This window comes from Macaca nemestrina, chromosome 2 (genome assembly GCF_043159975.1).
Source record: "Macaca nemestrina isolate mMacNem1 chromosome 2, mMacNem.hap1, whole genome shotgun sequence".
In the NCBI taxonomy this organism is placed as follows: Eukaryota; Metazoa; Chordata; class Mammalia; order Primates; family Cercopithecidae; genus Macaca; species Macaca nemestrina.
Window position 1 is genome coordinate 31,568,801 of NC_092126.1, and position 17,658 is coordinate 31,586,458.

Here is a 17,658-nt window from a genome sequence, read left to right on the forward strand (position 1 = left end):
GGAGGATTCATTCCACAAATATTTGTTGAAGGTCAACCTTGGACCAGATGCCATGTCTTGGGGACATGTGGGTGAACCAGACAGGAGGTGTTCTTGGGTTGCCTTAGTCAGCTCGGGCTGCCATAATAAAATACCACAGACTGGCTTAAACAACAGATGCTTATTTTCTCATAGTTCTGGAAACTAGAAGTTGCTACCCTGGAGATCAAGGTGCCAGCATGGTTGGGTTCTGGTCAGGGCTCTCTTGGTGTGCAGACAACAGCCTTCTCATTGTGTCCTCACATGGCAGAGAGGGAGGGAGGAAAGACGGGACTTGGGGGGAAGAAAGAGAGAGAGTGAGAAAGAGAGAACAGGAGCGAGCACAAGCTCTCTTGTGTCTCATCTTGTAAGGACACTAATCCCATCAGATTAGTGCCCCATCCTTATGACATGATTTGACCTTCATTACTTTCTTACTCCAAATGTAGTCACTTTAGGGGTTATGATGATTTGGAAGGACACAGTTCAGTCCGTAGCACCAGACCATAGATTGGTACTTTACTTTGGTTCAAACTCTCTTACAGATGAAGAACCAGTACTTGATGCTAGAGTAATGGAGACAGATGGGATGGTGGCAGCCCAGGCTTGATGGAGGAGTCTGTGTGTCAAGGAAGACTTGAAATCCTCAGGTGGATTTGGAGTTTATGCAAATTTGGTATCAGGCACAGTTGGCTGTTAGTCAGGCAAAAGATGGGAGAAGAGGGTGGAAGAAGATAATCTTTTCACGAAGAGGAGACAACTTGTGGGAGGGATCAAAATGCAGAGATAACACTGCATATGTGGGGAACCACAGGCAATTCAGTTTGGTTGGAACATGTTCTTTGGGGGAGAAGAAAGTAGGTCCAGATGATGAAAGGTCTTAGGTGTTGGGCTGAGGAGTCTAAGCTCAAAAGCACTGAAGGTTTTTAAGATGGAGGGGGTGCAGGTGATGTCAAATTCTCATTCTGAAAAGATTTCTCTGGATTTAGAATGAAGAAGGATGGAAGGGGCAACACTGGGGGAGGGGAAACCATATAGAAACCATTGCAATCATCAGGCAAGGTAAAGGTGGCCTCAGTCAAGACAGTGGCAGTGGGGACAAGAAAAGGAGTGGGGGAAAGAGAGATTAGGAGGTGGTCCTAGGGACTGCCTGGCAGGTGAAGGAGAGCAGGAAGCAGAGGAGGAGGTGGGTGTGCTGGGCACCTGGGTGGATGGCACAAGTTCCCCACAGCCAGATGCTGAGTCTGCTTTAAAGCATTCTCCAATAATAGTCTCACTTGATAATTCAAGTAGCCCTGAAAGCTGGAAGGAAGATATTGTTTTTCTTTTCTTTTCAGATGGAGAAATTGATTTGACAGGTAATAAGTAGTAAGTGGGACCAGAATCCAGTGTTTCAGCTCTTTCCACTCAAAGCTTATCCACTGCACATGAAAGAGAGCTCAGCGCCAACCGCCAGTCCACTGAAGGGTGTCGCAGTGATATTTGTTTGAATAACTTTATTGAACTGTAATTTAAATACAATGAAACACACCCATATGAAGTGCCTGGGTGATGAGTTCTGATAAGTGTAAACATTTGCAGAACTATCACCACACTCAAGATATAAAACTTTTCCATCACCCCAGAAAGTTACCTCAGGTGCCCGCCCCGACCCAGCCAACTGCTGATCTGCTACGTGTCACTGTTGAATAGTTTTGCTTCTTTTTGAATGATATGTACGTAGAATCATACAGTATGTGTGCCTTTGGCTTCTTTAACTCAGCCTAATGCCTTTGCAGTTCAATCCATGCTGTTGTATGTATTGAGTCTTTGCTGTTGTATGTATGGGGTCCTTGCTGTTGTATGCATGGAGTCCTTGCTGTTGTATGTGTGGAGTCCTTACTGTTGTATGCATGGAGTCCTTGCTGTTGTATGTATTGAGTTCTTGCTGTTGTGTGTATCAAGAGTTCATTCCTTTTTGTTTCTGAGTAATATTCCCTTGTTTGCATATGCCACAATTTGTTGAATCAATCTCCTGTTGAACATTTGGGAAATTTCCAGTTTGGGGCTATTATGAAAAAAAAAAAAGCTGAATATCCATGAACAACATGAACAAGTGTTTTGTGTGGATGTTTTCACTTCTGTTAGGGAAATATGTAGGAGTGGAATTGTTGGGTTGTATGCTAAATACATGTTTACCTTTATAAGATACTGTTCAACTGTTTTCCGAAGTGTTTGTTCTATTTTACATTTCTGATAACAATATATGAGAGTGGGTAGCTTAATTTTTTAGGTAATAATCAGAGTTACTTTTTATTCAGCACCTACTGTTGTATTAATCTCTTATAAACAAACTAACAACAATCTTATAAGGTAGGTGGAGTCACCCCCATGGTAGAGAAGAATACATTGAGATATTGAGTTTGGAGTGGTTATAAAGGAAACTTGCTCTAGGCCACCAAGCTGTTGGAGCTTTGCAGGATATCTTGTGGTCTTACTGAACAGCGAAGCCTTCACTTTGACTTTCTTGGTTCCTGAATCTTCTGTATGCTGTGGTGGGTTTAAACTAAATTGAAGGGCTTCAACATGAAAAAGTTCAAAGGTAACTTATTCACCTTTGCCCCTTTCTCAAGCTTGTCTTCTATTTCTGTTCTTAAGTTCCTCCTTATAAGACATTCCCATGACACGCATTAAAATTTTGAGGATCAGTCCACACTGCTGCATTTTACAAATTCCCATCTTTGTGGTTTTCCTGTCTAAGAGGACTTTAATAACTGATTTTCGGGATGTTTTCTTCGACATTGTGTTGACCAGGCTCATACTTGGCTTTCAGCCACCAGCATTCTAGCCTTAAACTCTGTATATAAATTTTGGGTGGTCATGATAATAACAGGATGACATTCCTCATTCAAGACATGCAGATTGCGCAATAAATTTTCTACAGGTCCAGTTTTTCTTTGACCTCCAGTCTGGGTGATGTTAGCCCGACACACAACTACAGAAGCAGCTGATAATCGTTGTTTATAAGAGTTGTCCTTTCAGTCTCCCTTCACGGCTGGGAAAAAAACTAATCTAAAAAAAATGGATCATGATTTATATTATGTTCTGAAAATTAAGAAATGAATGTTGTGGGGAGCTAAGTGTTTGGGTGCCTAATGGCTAGTTATAAATCCTGGCACTATCAGCCTTTCCAATTTCATGAAGGGAGATGATAGGCCAGCTCCATGGCCTCATCTAAAATAATGTCAATCTCCAGAAAAGCCTTTAAAACTAATCATTAACTTAAAGGAGTGGTTCTCAACCTTGAGAGTGAATCAGAATAGCCTGGAGGGCTTGTCAAAATGCAGAGTCCTGGGTCCCATCCTCAAAGTTTCTGATTTAGTAGGTCTAGGGCAAGGCCTGAGAATCTGCTTTTGTAATACGTTCCCAGGCAATGCTGATGCTGCTGGTCTGGGGACCACACTTGGAGAACCTTAAAAGATCATGTGCAGTATGATTTGTTTTCTTAATTTGAGTGGAGATGGCAGAAAAAAAATTATACTAGTGTGATTTTTTGAGTGTAAGATAAATTCAATAAATACTTACCTACCTATATATTATGACCAAATCATAACTTACTTCCTTTAGGTGGCTTAGAATATATTTGGGAGGACAGGTCATAGGAATAAAAATAAGAATACAAGATGATGCAATGATTCTCAACGTTTGTTTAAAAAGTTCCCATGCGTGGCTGCACACCAGACCAATTTAGTTAGTCTTGGTGTTGTGGTTTTGGTTCTGTGTCCCCACCCCACCTACAGTTCACACTACAGAACAGGTGTCAACAGACTCAGCTTAAGTCTGTGATGTCTCAGGGAGCTGGCTAAGATGGATACCTGGCTGCTGGTGCCCGCAGGCTCTGGGTGGGAGGGGGGCACTTTACAGGGGAGCCCAAGATAGCAAACTATGGAAAGGAAGGAAGAGAATTGGAGGGGATGAGTACTTATTTGCATTACAGGAGGATTCTTGGTTTAAAGTGGGTTTCACCATGGGGTTCCTTTAGATAGAGCCTCAAGTACTCCAAAGTGTTTGTTTTGCCTTTCCTTAATGAGGTATTTATTACCTCTCTCTAAATATGATACCTGCAGTTTTAGAACATAACAAATCCATCTATAACATTTGCAGCTCTTCAGCAGAACTGAGCATACAGCCACTGACGTTGATAGCATTTTTTGTAAGTAAAAACAAACAAACAAACCTTGGAGCAAAATGTCAGAAGCCCTGGAGGAGGAAGGTGGATGGGTAGAAGGGAGGCTCTAAGCAGCCCTTGATATTGCTGCAAGAGGCCCCAGGGTCAGAGTCGGGTGGGGCGGGGCTTTCTATATTCCCGCAAATTTAAGCTCACCCCGGAGGGAGGCTCCTCCTGCTACAGCCCTTCATCTTCATAGCAGAAAGGCTGTTCTGCCCCTGCGCCCTCCCTGGCCTCTCTGGGGATCCCTGCAGATGATGTATTGTGATGGAGCAGTGGACTTGGACGCTGCTGGTGTTGATATAATCATTGTTAACAGTAGCAACAGTCTCAATTAATCCTTACAGGGATCCTGATTTTACAAATGAGGAAACAAGGCTCAGTGAGGTTACCTAACGCGCCCATGGTTCTGCAGCGAATGTGCGATGAGCTGGAATCAGAACTCAGGCTTGCCTTCTTCAATTCTTTACTCTTAAGGATTGCGGACCATACCAAAGGTCCCTCGGGTATGGCTTTGAGATTTGGTTGGCTGTGATCTGTCATTCAAGGACCCCAGCTTTGATGGCTCTCTTTTTGATTGAGTCCTACTCTAGGGAGAATTTGGCTGCATGTTTTGACGAATCATAGATGGTGGGGACGAGAATAGCAACCGAATGGTTGAGTGTTGTCTTATGCTGTGTGGTTTGCAATGCAGCTTGATACACTTTAGCTCAATTAATCCTTACAAGTCTAGAGATGTTTTTCCTTCTGTTTGACAAATAGGGAGCCTGACACATAGGGTGGTCCTGTCTTGCCGAGCCGCAGCTTGCACTGAGGTCTTCCGACTCCATGTGCCCTGTGTGTCTCGCTGCTACCTGGGACCTACAGAGTCTCTGAGGGTCGGGAGCCACATTAAAGGTCATGCTGGCTATGACCTGTTGGGGACCACTTTCCTGAAGTATCAAGAACATGAGTGTTGGTCAATAACCCACTGGAGTGTAGTGCTGGCTTCTGTTGTCCCCGGCTTTAAAATAGGGCTGGGTTTGACCTCCAGCTCAGATTCAGAAGGCCAAGTCTGAGCTTGAGTATGTGTGGATGGCTGCCACTTAGTCCGAGTTTTGTAAGTGTGCCAATATCAGAACTTATCCTGTGCCGAATATAGACTCCTCCTTTGCTGAAAATAGTATATGCAGTAGGGTAGGGAAATATTTTTCTTTCCTAGAAAATCGCTTCTTGCTCCTGTAGGTAACATTGACTTCTATGAAACCATCTGTTCCTTCCAATATAATTTCCAGACTATTAGATTAAACAGTTTCTCCTGACCCACTTTTGGCTTCTGCTTCTTTTCACTGTTCATTAACATATTGTGTAGCAGAGTTTTTATGGAGAGTGTATGTGTGTCTATTTATTTAATTTCAGTTTAGGCAAAAGCAACTGTTGGGTGCAGTGAAGTTATTTAACTTCCTACTTGTGTTTCATTTTTGTTTCCGGTTTCTATAATTGCTAAGAGTTGGTTTTTGTTTTTGAGATTCAGGCAAGGAAGTCAATGGCATGAGTTATGAGTTGAGGTTCTGGCTGGGAGGTGTGTTAAAAACAGACCCTGTTTTTAAACAGAAGATGCAAAGAGTAATAAGGAAATCGGTTCCCATAAAACATGTCTCAAAGTGTATAAATATGCTCTTACAGTTTGAAGAGATTTTTGAAAGATAAATGAGATAATATGTGTGATGTAGCTTTAAGTTTTTCTGAGCAAAGCTGCTATATACATCTTTGGTATTGTTGCTTTTGATGTTGCAACCAAGTCTGCTATTAGCATTAATGTTATTGTTAAATATTCACTAATGGGAATAATAAGATTAGATTTAAAAGGAAGGCAGGCATTCTTTACATTCCTTTCTGAATGTAAAAACTCTTCATGCTCTTTTCCCAGCTACTCTAAATCTAGACCGAGAAGCAACACTACTCAGTCTTGTATGAAAATGGGCCCAGGTGTGTGTGTGTGTGTGTGTGTGTGTGAGTGTGTGTGCGTATGTGTGTAACCCAAGCAGTAAATTTCAGCAACTAAGGCTGCCTTCAGTAAAATGAAATTCCTTGCTGATGACTGTTATCTGTCAAAGTAAAACCAAATTATTTTTCTGCAGGGATTCATAAAGGCAGCCTTGAGGTAGTGATAATAATTGTTATCTAATTTGGTTAAAGCGGAACAGAAAACAAGTTAATATTCTATGCACCCTGCTAATTATTATTAGCAATATTGCTTTAAAGAATTTTATAATGAAGATTTCTCTAATTTCACTGGGTCCACTGTCATTTTATAGTTTGACCAGATTTCACCAATGCTTCAGAAGACAGGAGTCCTGTTGAACTTTATCTACGAAATATTTTCAAAAGCAATTCTGGTGTGAAAAGGTAGGTGATTCTGGCCTCAAGCTGCATGCCACTGTCATTAAGTCTAGAAGGTCATTTCCTCAGTTATGTGTTTCAGGCGTGCTCTTCTTTGTTTACAGGTCAGGTCTCCTGATAAATAAAAATTACGTGGGCCAGGAGTACCTGCTACAGTTAGCAGCCACTGAGATGTCTTTCCATTCTGTTGCATAAACATACTTCGCAGGTGCATACACATGATTTATCGGGAAGAGTATACATTAGTTTGACAGCCTCATTGGGCCCTCTTAAGAGAGGAAAGGGATTATTTCACTTGGGCATCCCTAGTGTAAGCTCAGAATTAGTTTGTAAGCATGAGTACAACATGGCACTATGAGGAATGCGTGTTGCTTTGACACAAGATGGCTATAATAATATATTCCTGAGGGAGCTGGCAAGCTTGTGGGTGGACTTTTCTTTTTGGAGAAAGCAGTCTTGTATGGCAAAGCTACTCAACAAAATTGATCCATTCACTATTTATTGATTATCTACTCTTTTTCAGGCTCTGTATTGTGCATGCAATAGTGAACAAGATGGTGAGGTCTCTCAATGTAGGAAACAGTGTCTGAAACATCCCACCAAATTCTGGAGTTTTTAATGTCTTAGTCTGGTGTCTGTTCTCCTATATCTGGAAACCAGGCCAGCTGAGTCCTAATAGCCCTAATAGAGTCTGTGTGTTATCTTGGAGAAGCATCTGCCATGATTGACCATTATTTGCCTTTGGCCTGCTGCACCTTGCCTGGCTAGAGACTTGTCTGCTGTTTGGAAAGTGCAGGAGGCCCTGGAAATCCTAAACCAAATCTAATCTTTGGGCCCACCAACCAAACTGCAGCGTGGAAAAGGTACCTCAATCAAATGAGCTTCCTGGGGGTGAGTGGACTCATCAGGGCTGCTGATGCCAACAGGCTGAGCTTTTAAGGCCTTAATAGATGCACTGAAGATGCCCTGGGCATTAGTGTTGTGAAGACTCACAGGTCTTCAGTCCATCATGGCTTGCTTGGTGAGAAATGGTTGAGATGAAGCATGTGAAAGAAAAGTTACTGATGTTTCTAATAGCCCAGGCTGAAATAATGCTATAAAGGTGTGCAAGGAATGGGGAGAAGGACATTGAGGGTTTTCTGGATTGCCTTCCATATCCCTCAGACTGGTGATCCAACTGTTTCTATTCTTACCACTGTTTCTTGCCAATCTAGAGACGTAAATTAAAACAAAAACTTACTTTCATGTCTATAAGTAGTTTCTTATTGTGGACTTCATTTAATGAATTAGCCTAAAACAACTAAAAACCAAGAAAATGTCTTTTTTCTTAGTACCATTTACTTTCTTGGATATAAAGTGTGAATTCAGAAGTGGCTGAAGGGAAATGATGAGGACCGGTGTCCCTGAGGGGTGAACCAGCTAAGGTTTTGTTCTCCAACCTGCGAGGAATGTTAGAGTACTTTACAGAGCTTCAGTTTGGGAGCCAAGTTACCTAATGAAAAAGCAACTTCAACTCAACTTTCCTGCTCATTAGTGTTGTGATATCAAGTAGCACGGTGGACATCTGCCAAGATGGCCCCCAGTGACCCCTGCCTCCTGGTATTCATGACCTTGTGTATCTAGTGAATTGCTTCTAGTGAACGGGATACAGCAAAAGTGATGGGTTATCACTTCCAAGATTAGGTTACAAAAAGATTGTAGCTCCATCTTGTGCTCTTCTGCTCTCTCTTGATTACTCCCTCTGAGGGAAACTCGTTACCATGTTGTGAGCTGACCTGTGGAGAGACCCATGTGGCAAGGAACCGAGGGAGGCTTCCTGTGAACAGGCAGTGAGGAATTGGGACCCTATAGCCCTGGAGGAAGTGAATCTGAATCTTGAGCGACAACCGTGTGCATGAGCTTGGAAGTGAATCTTCCCCCAGTGGAGCCTTGAGATGACTTCAGCCCTGGCCAATGTCCTCAGGCAACTTCATAAAATATTTTGAGCCAGAGGCACCCAGATAAACTGCACCTGGGTTCCTGACTCACAGAAACTGTGAGAAAATAAATGTTGTTTTAAGCCACCGTTTTGTGGTAATTTGTTATATATTAATAATGCAGGCAGTTTATGTTAAAAAGTCTTGCTCCTATATGAGAGACAACATCATGGAGTTGTTGGGAGCACGGACTCTTGAGCCAACCTGGCTTCAAATTCTGGCTCTGCTGCGTATTAGCTGTGTGACCTTGGGAAAGCCACTTAACTTCTCTGTGCCTCAGTTTCCTCATTGGGAGATGGGAAATGTAGCTTTTGCCCCCCAGGCTCTATATTTCAGGAAGATTAGCTAGAAAGGGGTGGAAATGGGTTTTAATTGACACAGTACACAGTCTGTGTCACAGTGAGTATAACAAAGGGGTCATATTAATAGTTTTTGTGACACTCTTAATCACTTAAACTCCCAGACCAGGAAACTCCTGTTTGGTTGGGGACAATTTTCCAGAGGAAGGGGCAGCTGTAAGTGCTTAGCAGCCACCACACAGCACCTGGGAGATGGGAGCACTGGTCCTTTAAAGACCATTGACAAGAGTGGTCCTTACGATGTTCTTCTGCTAATCTAGAAGCAAATGATCTCTGTGTTCATTTTTCCATTTTTGTCGTTTCTTTGATGCCATGGAGACACATCCTTAGCATGTTTTTCTAATTTCATGCCTTGGGCCTGTTGAGCAGAGCTCATCACTTCTCAAGATCAAATTATATGTTTAAGAAATGCCTTCTGCGTCAACCATAGTTATTCATTAGCCTGGTTGTAAGTGGCTAAGCCTGGCTTCCAGCTGTGAAAGTCAAGATTTGTGACATTTAAACATATTGATGAGATGCAAATGTCCTGTGGTTAGCCTTCCACAAGGCCCTAGCACTCATGTAAATAAATGAGAAGGAATTGAAAGGGTGGGCAGCAGAGCCCTCCCTTAAATAGGAAAATTGTTTTTCACTGGGTGCCAGCATCTGGTCGCTGCCGTCAGTAGTAATGAGGTTTGGCTCTTCCCATATGTCCCCGATTCATTGCGGGTTGTTTATTTGTAGATACGGCTTGATTGTTTTTCCCCTTTTTCTTTTCTTTTTTCAAACTAGGTTTCCCTAATTCAGCACCACCACCGCCTCTCTAAAAATAAGCATCAAATTATTTGTCTAGGGAAACATTTATTTAAATGATACTAGCTCTCCTCAACTTGTGAAAGTTTCTTGTGTCTTCTTGCTGTTTTCACTTTATCTGCTCTCTAGCAAAAAAATAAAATTGCATTCGATTGACGCGCTCTCCTGCTGGGAATTCAAGACATATTACAGCCCTATCTGTGTGTTCTCAGTTGTGATGAAATGGTGAAAAATCCCCAGCAACCTTAAATGAGATAGGTGCAGGTGATTAATCCAGTTTCAGGAAGAAATCAAATAATTTACTCCTTGTTCCCCATTAAAGAAACAACCATGCATTGAGGTAGCTGATGCCATGTGAGCAGGAGTGTGCTTTAATGGAGGCGCCATTAATAATTTACTTTAATAGTGTAATAGTTGCCATTTTTGTGACCAAAAATTTGCTTCAGCCCCCGCTTTATGGATGAAAAGTAGGATCAATTAATATTGAGTGATGACAGCCTCCCTGCAGAGAGAAAATGGGAAATCTTGGTGTCGTCATCCGCCTTATGACTAAGAAATAGCTTTTGTTAATTGTACGGAACAGAGAAACCCAGGGGGATGTAATTCATTTCTCTCCAGCTTGCGATGTAAATTGAAAGTAAAGAAAAATAACCACATGCCAGAGTGAGGACATGAACTCAACCACTAAGCTATATCTGATTTGTAGGATTTGCTGGAAATAAGCAGACAGTTTCCCCCACGATGGTAAGTCTCCTTCGACTGTGGCATTGCTCCAAATACCTCTTATAGCATGTGACCCAGGGTGTTTCTCTCTGATCTGGTAATGGAGCCCCTCTGCCTAGAAGCTTTGGGTCCCAGGTCTTCTCCCAGCTCACTCCCTCTTCTCTCCCATCCTTATAGTCTCCACCTAAATCCCAGCTTTTCAGAGAGGCCTTCTTTTACCACCTTGCCCCAAACAGCCTCTTTCCTTGCCCAACTCACTGTCAACTTCTGCTTTCTATCTTATTTTCTTTGTGGAACTTACGATCATCTGAAATCATATTATGTTTATGTGATATTTACCACGTCCTCCAACCACAATGGTAAGCTCCATGAGGGCATGGTTTGTCCTTGCTCTCTAAGCAGCTAAATCCTTAGGGCCTCAGTGCTGAGGATGCTTGTTGAGTGACTGAATGAGTGAATGATTAATATAACTCTTGCACATGCACACCAGCTTTCTGTAAAGGTATATTGACTTTGAGGTTCCCCTCTGCCTTCTCCATCTTGAGCCCCTACTGGCAGAACCCAATAGAAATACAACTGGCAAAGCGAGGATGCAGTTTGCGCAGTCCTCACCCCACCACACAGGTCAGACTTGGATCAGAAAGACGGCAACTAAATGACCAGCACGGTCCAACCCTTCAGATTCTCAGCATTCACATATCCTCCTGCACATTTTCAACTTGGCGCAATAGCAGGACAGCTTTGTTTCTGCCTATGATATGTCTATGCTTCACATAGTGTTCACACTCTTAAGGGAAGACATAAAGTCCCAGTTGGCATGGTGTCTGTCTCTGGGTGGCATGAATTATTTTCCTGGTTTAATCTGTAGGATACGGAATATTTATCTGGGATTGGTGGAATGAGAGGAGGAATTAACATTGCTCCAATATGGAAACTGCTGGGACTTGGCTTTTGCCTTCAGCCAGCTCCTTCTGTGGCAGAGGTTTATTTATTACCTGGTAGAATAACCTAGGGATCTCAATCCTCAGTGGTTCTCTCTGTATGTCTGTTAGTTGCTTTCGTTTTCCATTGATATTTACTCTTGGACATGGAAGTACCAAGAGGCACTCTAGAGACTCTCCAGGTACCAGGCATACTCTTCTCTGCCCCTGTTGTATGGCAGCAATGGCAGCAGTCCAGTTTCCCTGTGGAAATGGGGATCATTCACCCCAGTCAGTAGGGTAATTGCCTTCTTTGCCTTTTGTTTCTGTGGCATTGGTAATCTAAAATGGCCAAGGGGCAATCTCAACTTCTAGCTCAGTAAAACCATTGCAGTGTCCCCTGGAGGAAGCATTCCTCTCGGGAACCAGCAGCTCCAAATCTGCAGATTCAAAAATTGTGGGGCTGGTAAGCAAAACTCTAAGCATACTAGGTGTCTTGGTCTGTTTGTATTGCCATAAAGGAATACTTGAAGCTGGGCGATTTATAAAGAAAAAAGGTTTATTTGCATTATGATTCCACCAGCTGTATAAGAAGCATGGCGTCAGCATCTGTTTCTGGTGAGGGCTTCCAGGAGCTTCCAAACATTGTGTAAGTGGTAGGGGAGTTGGTGTGTCACACGGTGAGCGAGGAAGCAAGAGAGGAGGAGGTGCCATGCTCTTTTTAACAACCGGTTCTCACGTGAACTCGCTCATTACCTCGAAGGAGGACACCAAACCTTTAGTGAGGGATCTGCCCCTATGACCCAAACACCCCCCACTAGGCCCCACCTCCAACATGGGAGATCAAATATCAATATGAGATTTGGAAGGGACAAATATCCAAACCATATCACTAGATTTAAGAGGAGAAGAGCCATTTTTGCTTCTACCCCTTGATGGCTAGTCCTGTGTATTCTGGCTTGGGAAGAAATAGAACTGATGTAGCTCATTTTCCTTGTCCTGAAAGAGTTCAACTTGTCAAGATGTCATCTCCCAACTGGCTCCACAGGGAATGTTGGGCTAACAAATGGTGCATTTTAAAACAAAGTACAGAATTTTTGCAAATACAGTGGTGGCTAAGGCTCTTGTGACTTAAAAACTGCATTGCGTGGTGAATCGGTGGTTGAAAAATTGCATTGGAGGGGAGCCTATTTTTTTCTTCACCTCTCCTTGAGTGCTTTAAAGTGGCCATCAGATGCCCATAGATGTCCAGTCTGCTGTTCTCAGCATCACTCATCACCAGAGAATTGGCTGGTTTCCTGGGGGTGTACTGGTATCTTTCTCATGGTCAGCCTTTGTTTATCTTGGGGGAGGAGGGCAAATAGCAGCAGCATTCACTAATTAATCAGCAGCTGTGTATCAGTCCATCACCCTGCACATCAGGGAATAGTGCTGGCAGAGTGATTAAAAGCATGGGCTTTAGTGTGGCACAGATCTGGGCCGAGGCCTGCAGATTTGCTGGGAGACCCAGCTCTCTCATTTGCTCTGTGATCTCGGATGAGTTACTTAGGCCCTCTGGGTCTGAGTTTCTTATCTGTAAAATGCAGTATTTTTCCTGGAGTTGTTAGAATTGAATAAAGTCATCAGAAAAGATATTGGTTAGGCCCCTAGATAATTCTCAGTAAATGATAGCTATTTTTATTATACCAAATGCAAAGAAGAGTCAAATGTAAGGACAAGATTTCCTCCCCAAGATGGGAATGATGTAAAGAATTCCTTTGAACCTTCATTTCTTCATCTGCAAAATGAGGACGTTTGTCCTAATCGATCCCTCTCCAAGGGCTGCTGTGCATCATATGGGGTGGGCAACTGCACGATAGAACAGTGTGGAATGTGGCACAGCCCAGGTCACCAGGGCCACAGGCCCTGTGGTGAACACTGACACAGAGAAGTCAGTGTTCACAAGGGCGAGGGCAGCCCAGAGATGTAGGTTTCGTACTTCTAAGACAGAAAGGACAGGGAGAAGTGGGAAGACTTTGAGGGACACTCCCTCTCTAAGGTAGTAGCCAGCAGGGTGGAAGAAGGTAAAAATGCCTTGTACTAATAGAATGCTTTCAAGAATACCGAGTATTTGGCCGGGTGCAGTGGCTCACAACTGTAATCTTAGCACTTTGGGAGGCCAAGGCGGGTGGATTGCCTGAGCTCAGGAGTTCCAGGCCAGCCTGAGCAACATGGTGAAACCCCATTTCTACTAAAAAAAATACAAAAAAATTAGCCAGGCATGGTGGTGCATGCCTGTGAGCTCCTTGGGAGGCTGAGGCAGGAGAATTGCTTGAACCCAGGAGGCAGAGATTGCAGTGAGCCGAGATCACACCACTGCATTCCAGCCTTGGTGACAGAGTCAGACTCTATCTCAGGAAAAAAAAAGAGAAAAGAATACAGAGTATTTTTGTGGACCTTATTTAATCATCTGATAGGAAGGCACTTCCAGTCTTACTGGATTTATCAATAGGTGTGATAAGATGATCAGTATGTGGACATTTGGCACCCCACAGCACACCCAGCCACCTGGTATCATGGAGGCTCGCCCAGTGTTGGGGTGGAGGTAGTGTACTCTGGTCAACAGTGTTGGCCTAATTGTACTGAAGGAATAGACAGTCAATTGCAGACTGAAAGTACTGTTTGTGTGTGTGCGTACGTGTGTGTACACCATGGTGTTCCAAAGTCACTTCCTCAGAAAATCTAAATGGGAAATGAGTGTTATCAATGAGTTCATTTATAGCCAACAGATTTCCTGGTATCATTTAGAAAGGAGATGAACTTTTGGGGTCACCCTACCTGTCTGACTCTGTGCAGATGAGGAAACTGAGGCCATTGATGGAGAAAGAAATCTCTCAGGGCCAGTCAACCTGGTAGTGCCAGCCCCTGAAAGACTCACCATGGCTCCACACTGGCCCCTTGCCTCAGCTTTCAGTCATGTAACATTGTGTTAATCGCTTCAGCTTCCGACATTACTCCTGTGTAATGAAGAGACCAGAATGTCGGCCTGTGAAGATCATCATGTGTTGGGGCAAAGCCCTCCTCTATTTCAAACAGGAAGTCACATTCTCCTGGAATGGGAAACATAACTGAGAATTGTCTCTGCCTTGCCGAGGTTCCGCATATTAATCAGGCCCGTTGTTCCTTGTAATTCTAGAACGTTCTGGCTGAGTTCTCATCAGTGCATCCTGGTCCAGTCCTCCCACCATACACCTGTCAGAAGTTCCTGCACCCCTTTGGGATCCTCCAGGTTTTCTGTCCTCTTCCTTGGCTTGGTTGTTTGGGATCTTATGCTGAAAACTTCTTAAGGTTCTAATTTCCTCTCACAGAACAAGAACTGGGCTAGAGGCTCCTGGCTTAGGTTTGGATCTGCCTATTTGGATGATCTCTGTTTCTTCTTTACAGTTACTATTTAATCGATACTTCTATTTTATTTCTCAAACCCTTCACTCGGTCACGGGGAGCAAGAGGGCTATGCAGAAAAGAACACTTTGCCTTTCTCAGTGGCTTTCCATCCCAACACCTGTTATATTTTTTTTTAAGACAAAGTCCCAAGTTTCACAAACAGGTGTAACAATCCTCACATTATTCAGGCAAAGAAATGTGACTTTTCCTCTGTAACTCCTCAAGCATTTTTTTCTTAACAGCTTAACTTCTTTAATGCTGTGTCAGCTGTTAGGGAAATGGGAAGGAAGAGAAAAGAAAAATGGTGAATGCAAAGAACCATATTCATGAGGTGCTTGGTCTCTGCTTACAAAGGCTGTAGTGAGACCCCCCCATATGAAGATGCTGTCGAGGATTATGTGTGAGTGAATTCTGAGGCTTGGTGTGGGTGCTGGTGAAGGTGATTGGAAATAGAAAAACACTCATGTAAAATTTTCAGGGTCACCTTTTAAAAAGGAGTGTGTCCTTCTAAACCACATCTTAAGACTTTCCAAATTCAACAGAATAAAAAATAATTAAAAAAATAAAATATTCTGATTTCTAAAATCATAATTTTTTGATCAAACTTGTGCCATGACAGAGCTATAATTTGTGTTTTTATATGTGTGTTTTAGAATGCTTAAGGAACTTGGGTAACCAATTTATAGTGCATGTGTGTCTATTTAAGAACTTGTGAGAAGAAGAGTTTTAAAAGTGGAAAACTAGATCCAGGTTCTACTCCCTGTTCTGTAATTGCCCGGCTGGACAATGCTGGGCAAGTCCCCTTCTCTCCCTGACCTCCTTTGCAGTGGCTGCTATTTATTTAGCACTAGGCTATGCACCAAGTTGCTATGCAGGCCTGTATGTGAATTATTGCAACAATCCTGAGAGGCAGGGACCATTAATATTGATATTTCCCAATAGAAAACTGATGTCCAGAGAGGCTAAGTAACTCACTTGGAAGAAAGCTTCCCTGTCATGAGGCTAGGATTTGAGCCCAGGTTGTCTAACTTCAGAACCAATGATGGTAAGCACTATGCATACTGTCTCCTCCCACTGCATAGAATAGACTGTGACATGTGGCCCATTTTGCATTTTAAAATGATTTGTGGTATAATAGGCATTATGGGCCTTGATTTATAATCACACATTTTTGTCTTTGTGATTTATGTAAAAATAGAGTTTTCATCAGTCCTTGAGTATAACTTATTCCTAGAAGAAAGGTGATGCATATTAAAATGGTTTGTTTTATTCTGTGGTTTTTGGAAACAGATATAAAAAGTGGAGACCACTTCTATTTTTATTTTTTAGATGTAGTGTTTGTGAAACTTTTCAAAGCACTTTTTGCTTGCATATTTTACCTTTAACAACTCTGTGAGGTAGGTTGGACAGATATTGAATTTAGTTATCATAGTTATTTGGAAATTCTTGTTTATTAATTCTAGCATCCTGTGTAACTTGGGATTGGTCTTCATTGCCATTTTTCTTGAAAATGGGTAACATTTTTTGTGACATTTTGTGGTAATTTTGAATTGTATCCTGGACATTGTGATTGTGGTGGTGGAGACTCTGGATTCTGTTATATTCTTCTGATGACTATTGATTTTGTTTGTGTGCTTTAGCAAACAAGCAGTTGGACTCCAGCTGCCAACTCTGTCTCTTGGGTGTCAGCTGAAATTTGTTCTTTTAGCCTTAGCTGGGTTGCTTAGGGAGTACCTCGTGCATGCATGGTTCAGGAGTCTGCCGGAGATCTGGGCAGAGTTTATACACAGAATCTGTGGCTCTTTTCTGTGACTCTCTCCTTTCTGGGGTTTTTTCTTCATATTCTACCAGCTGAAGTAGCCCTGTATTGTCTTCTGTTTCTTCAAGCCCGTAAGACTGTGGGTTACTGTCTGAGTTTTAGCTGCTCCTGTGGTACAAACTAGGGCCTGCCCTTGGGCTAAAAGCCATCAGAGACAAAACCTCGCCCAGTGCAGTACCTTTCTTGCAAGTGTTGATGTGCTCCAGGATCTGCCTGCCTTGGCTTCCTCTCCAGTGCCCTCAGAAAGTTGCTTTGTTTTGTTTTGTTTTGTTTTTATGTCTGTGTGTGTGCAGAGTTTATAGTTGTTATCTGTTATCTGCAGGAGACTTGATCTGATAGGAGCTTCCTCAGTCATACCAGAAGAGGAGCAGGAAGGACAAATATCCCCATTTTAAAGATGGACAAATTAAGGCCCAGAGAAATCCCATCTCTGGTGTCAGAACACAAGTTTCTGGGTCTGTAGCCTGGACCCCCGTCTCTTTCTGACAGATCCAGGTTCAATTTTCACTTCTGCTCCTTGCTAACCCCATGACCTTGAGCAAGTCACTTAACCCTTTCTGAGCACACAGCTCCTCTCCTCTAGGTTATTTTCAGGGTGAAATGAGATAACATATCTGGAGAGGCTGGGGCAGAGTAAACCTTCAGGAAATGTCCCTGTGTCAACAGAAAGGGTCACTGGGGATGTACTTGCTGTGAATATTTGTCTTCTCTTCCCCTGGGGTTGCAACACCTTGGCTTTGTGTCCAGTCAGTGCTGTTGTGCAAGGAGGGAAAAAGAAGCAGTTTCATGTTCAAGGTGAGCAAGCATCCTCTGGGCCCAAGTCCATCCTCTGTGGAAGTCCTGGAGGGGCCTCAGGCCAGCGTGTCTGTCCCAAGCTCCTGGTCCTCTTTCTTCCCCGCTTGCCTCTGTGGAGCACGCCCTACCATGCTCCCTGGTGCGGCATCCTGGAGTCCCGCTTCGCGTCTCCAGTCCCTTCCCCCCTGCACCAGGCATCTGTGGAAGGTCGTGCACCTGCCTTTGCACTGTCTCTTGGTGTCAG

At 43.1% G+C, this 17,658-nt stretch overlaps 1 protein-coding gene across 8 annotated transcripts in view; it reads left to right on the plus strand.

Annotated features, from left to right (window-relative positions):
- Positions 1-17,658, plus strand: part of LOC105490417 (raftlin, lipid raft linker 1) — a 203,413-nt gene that overhangs the window by 27,170 nt on the left and 158,585 nt on the right. The window contains exon 1 of one of the 8 annotated variants that reach the window (XM_071090853.1): positions 14,716-14,799. The exons of 6 other annotated variants lie outside the window; for them this stretch is intronic. In XM_071090853.1, the coding sequence (XP_070946954.1) occupies position 14,799 (1 nt within the window). In that variant the 5' untranslated portion in view covers positions 14,716-14,798. Of the gene's footprint in view, positions 1-14,715; positions 14,800-14,916; positions 15,201-17,658 lie in introns of those variants that run through there. One more of the 8 variants, XM_011756013.3, reaches the window with a different exon arrangement.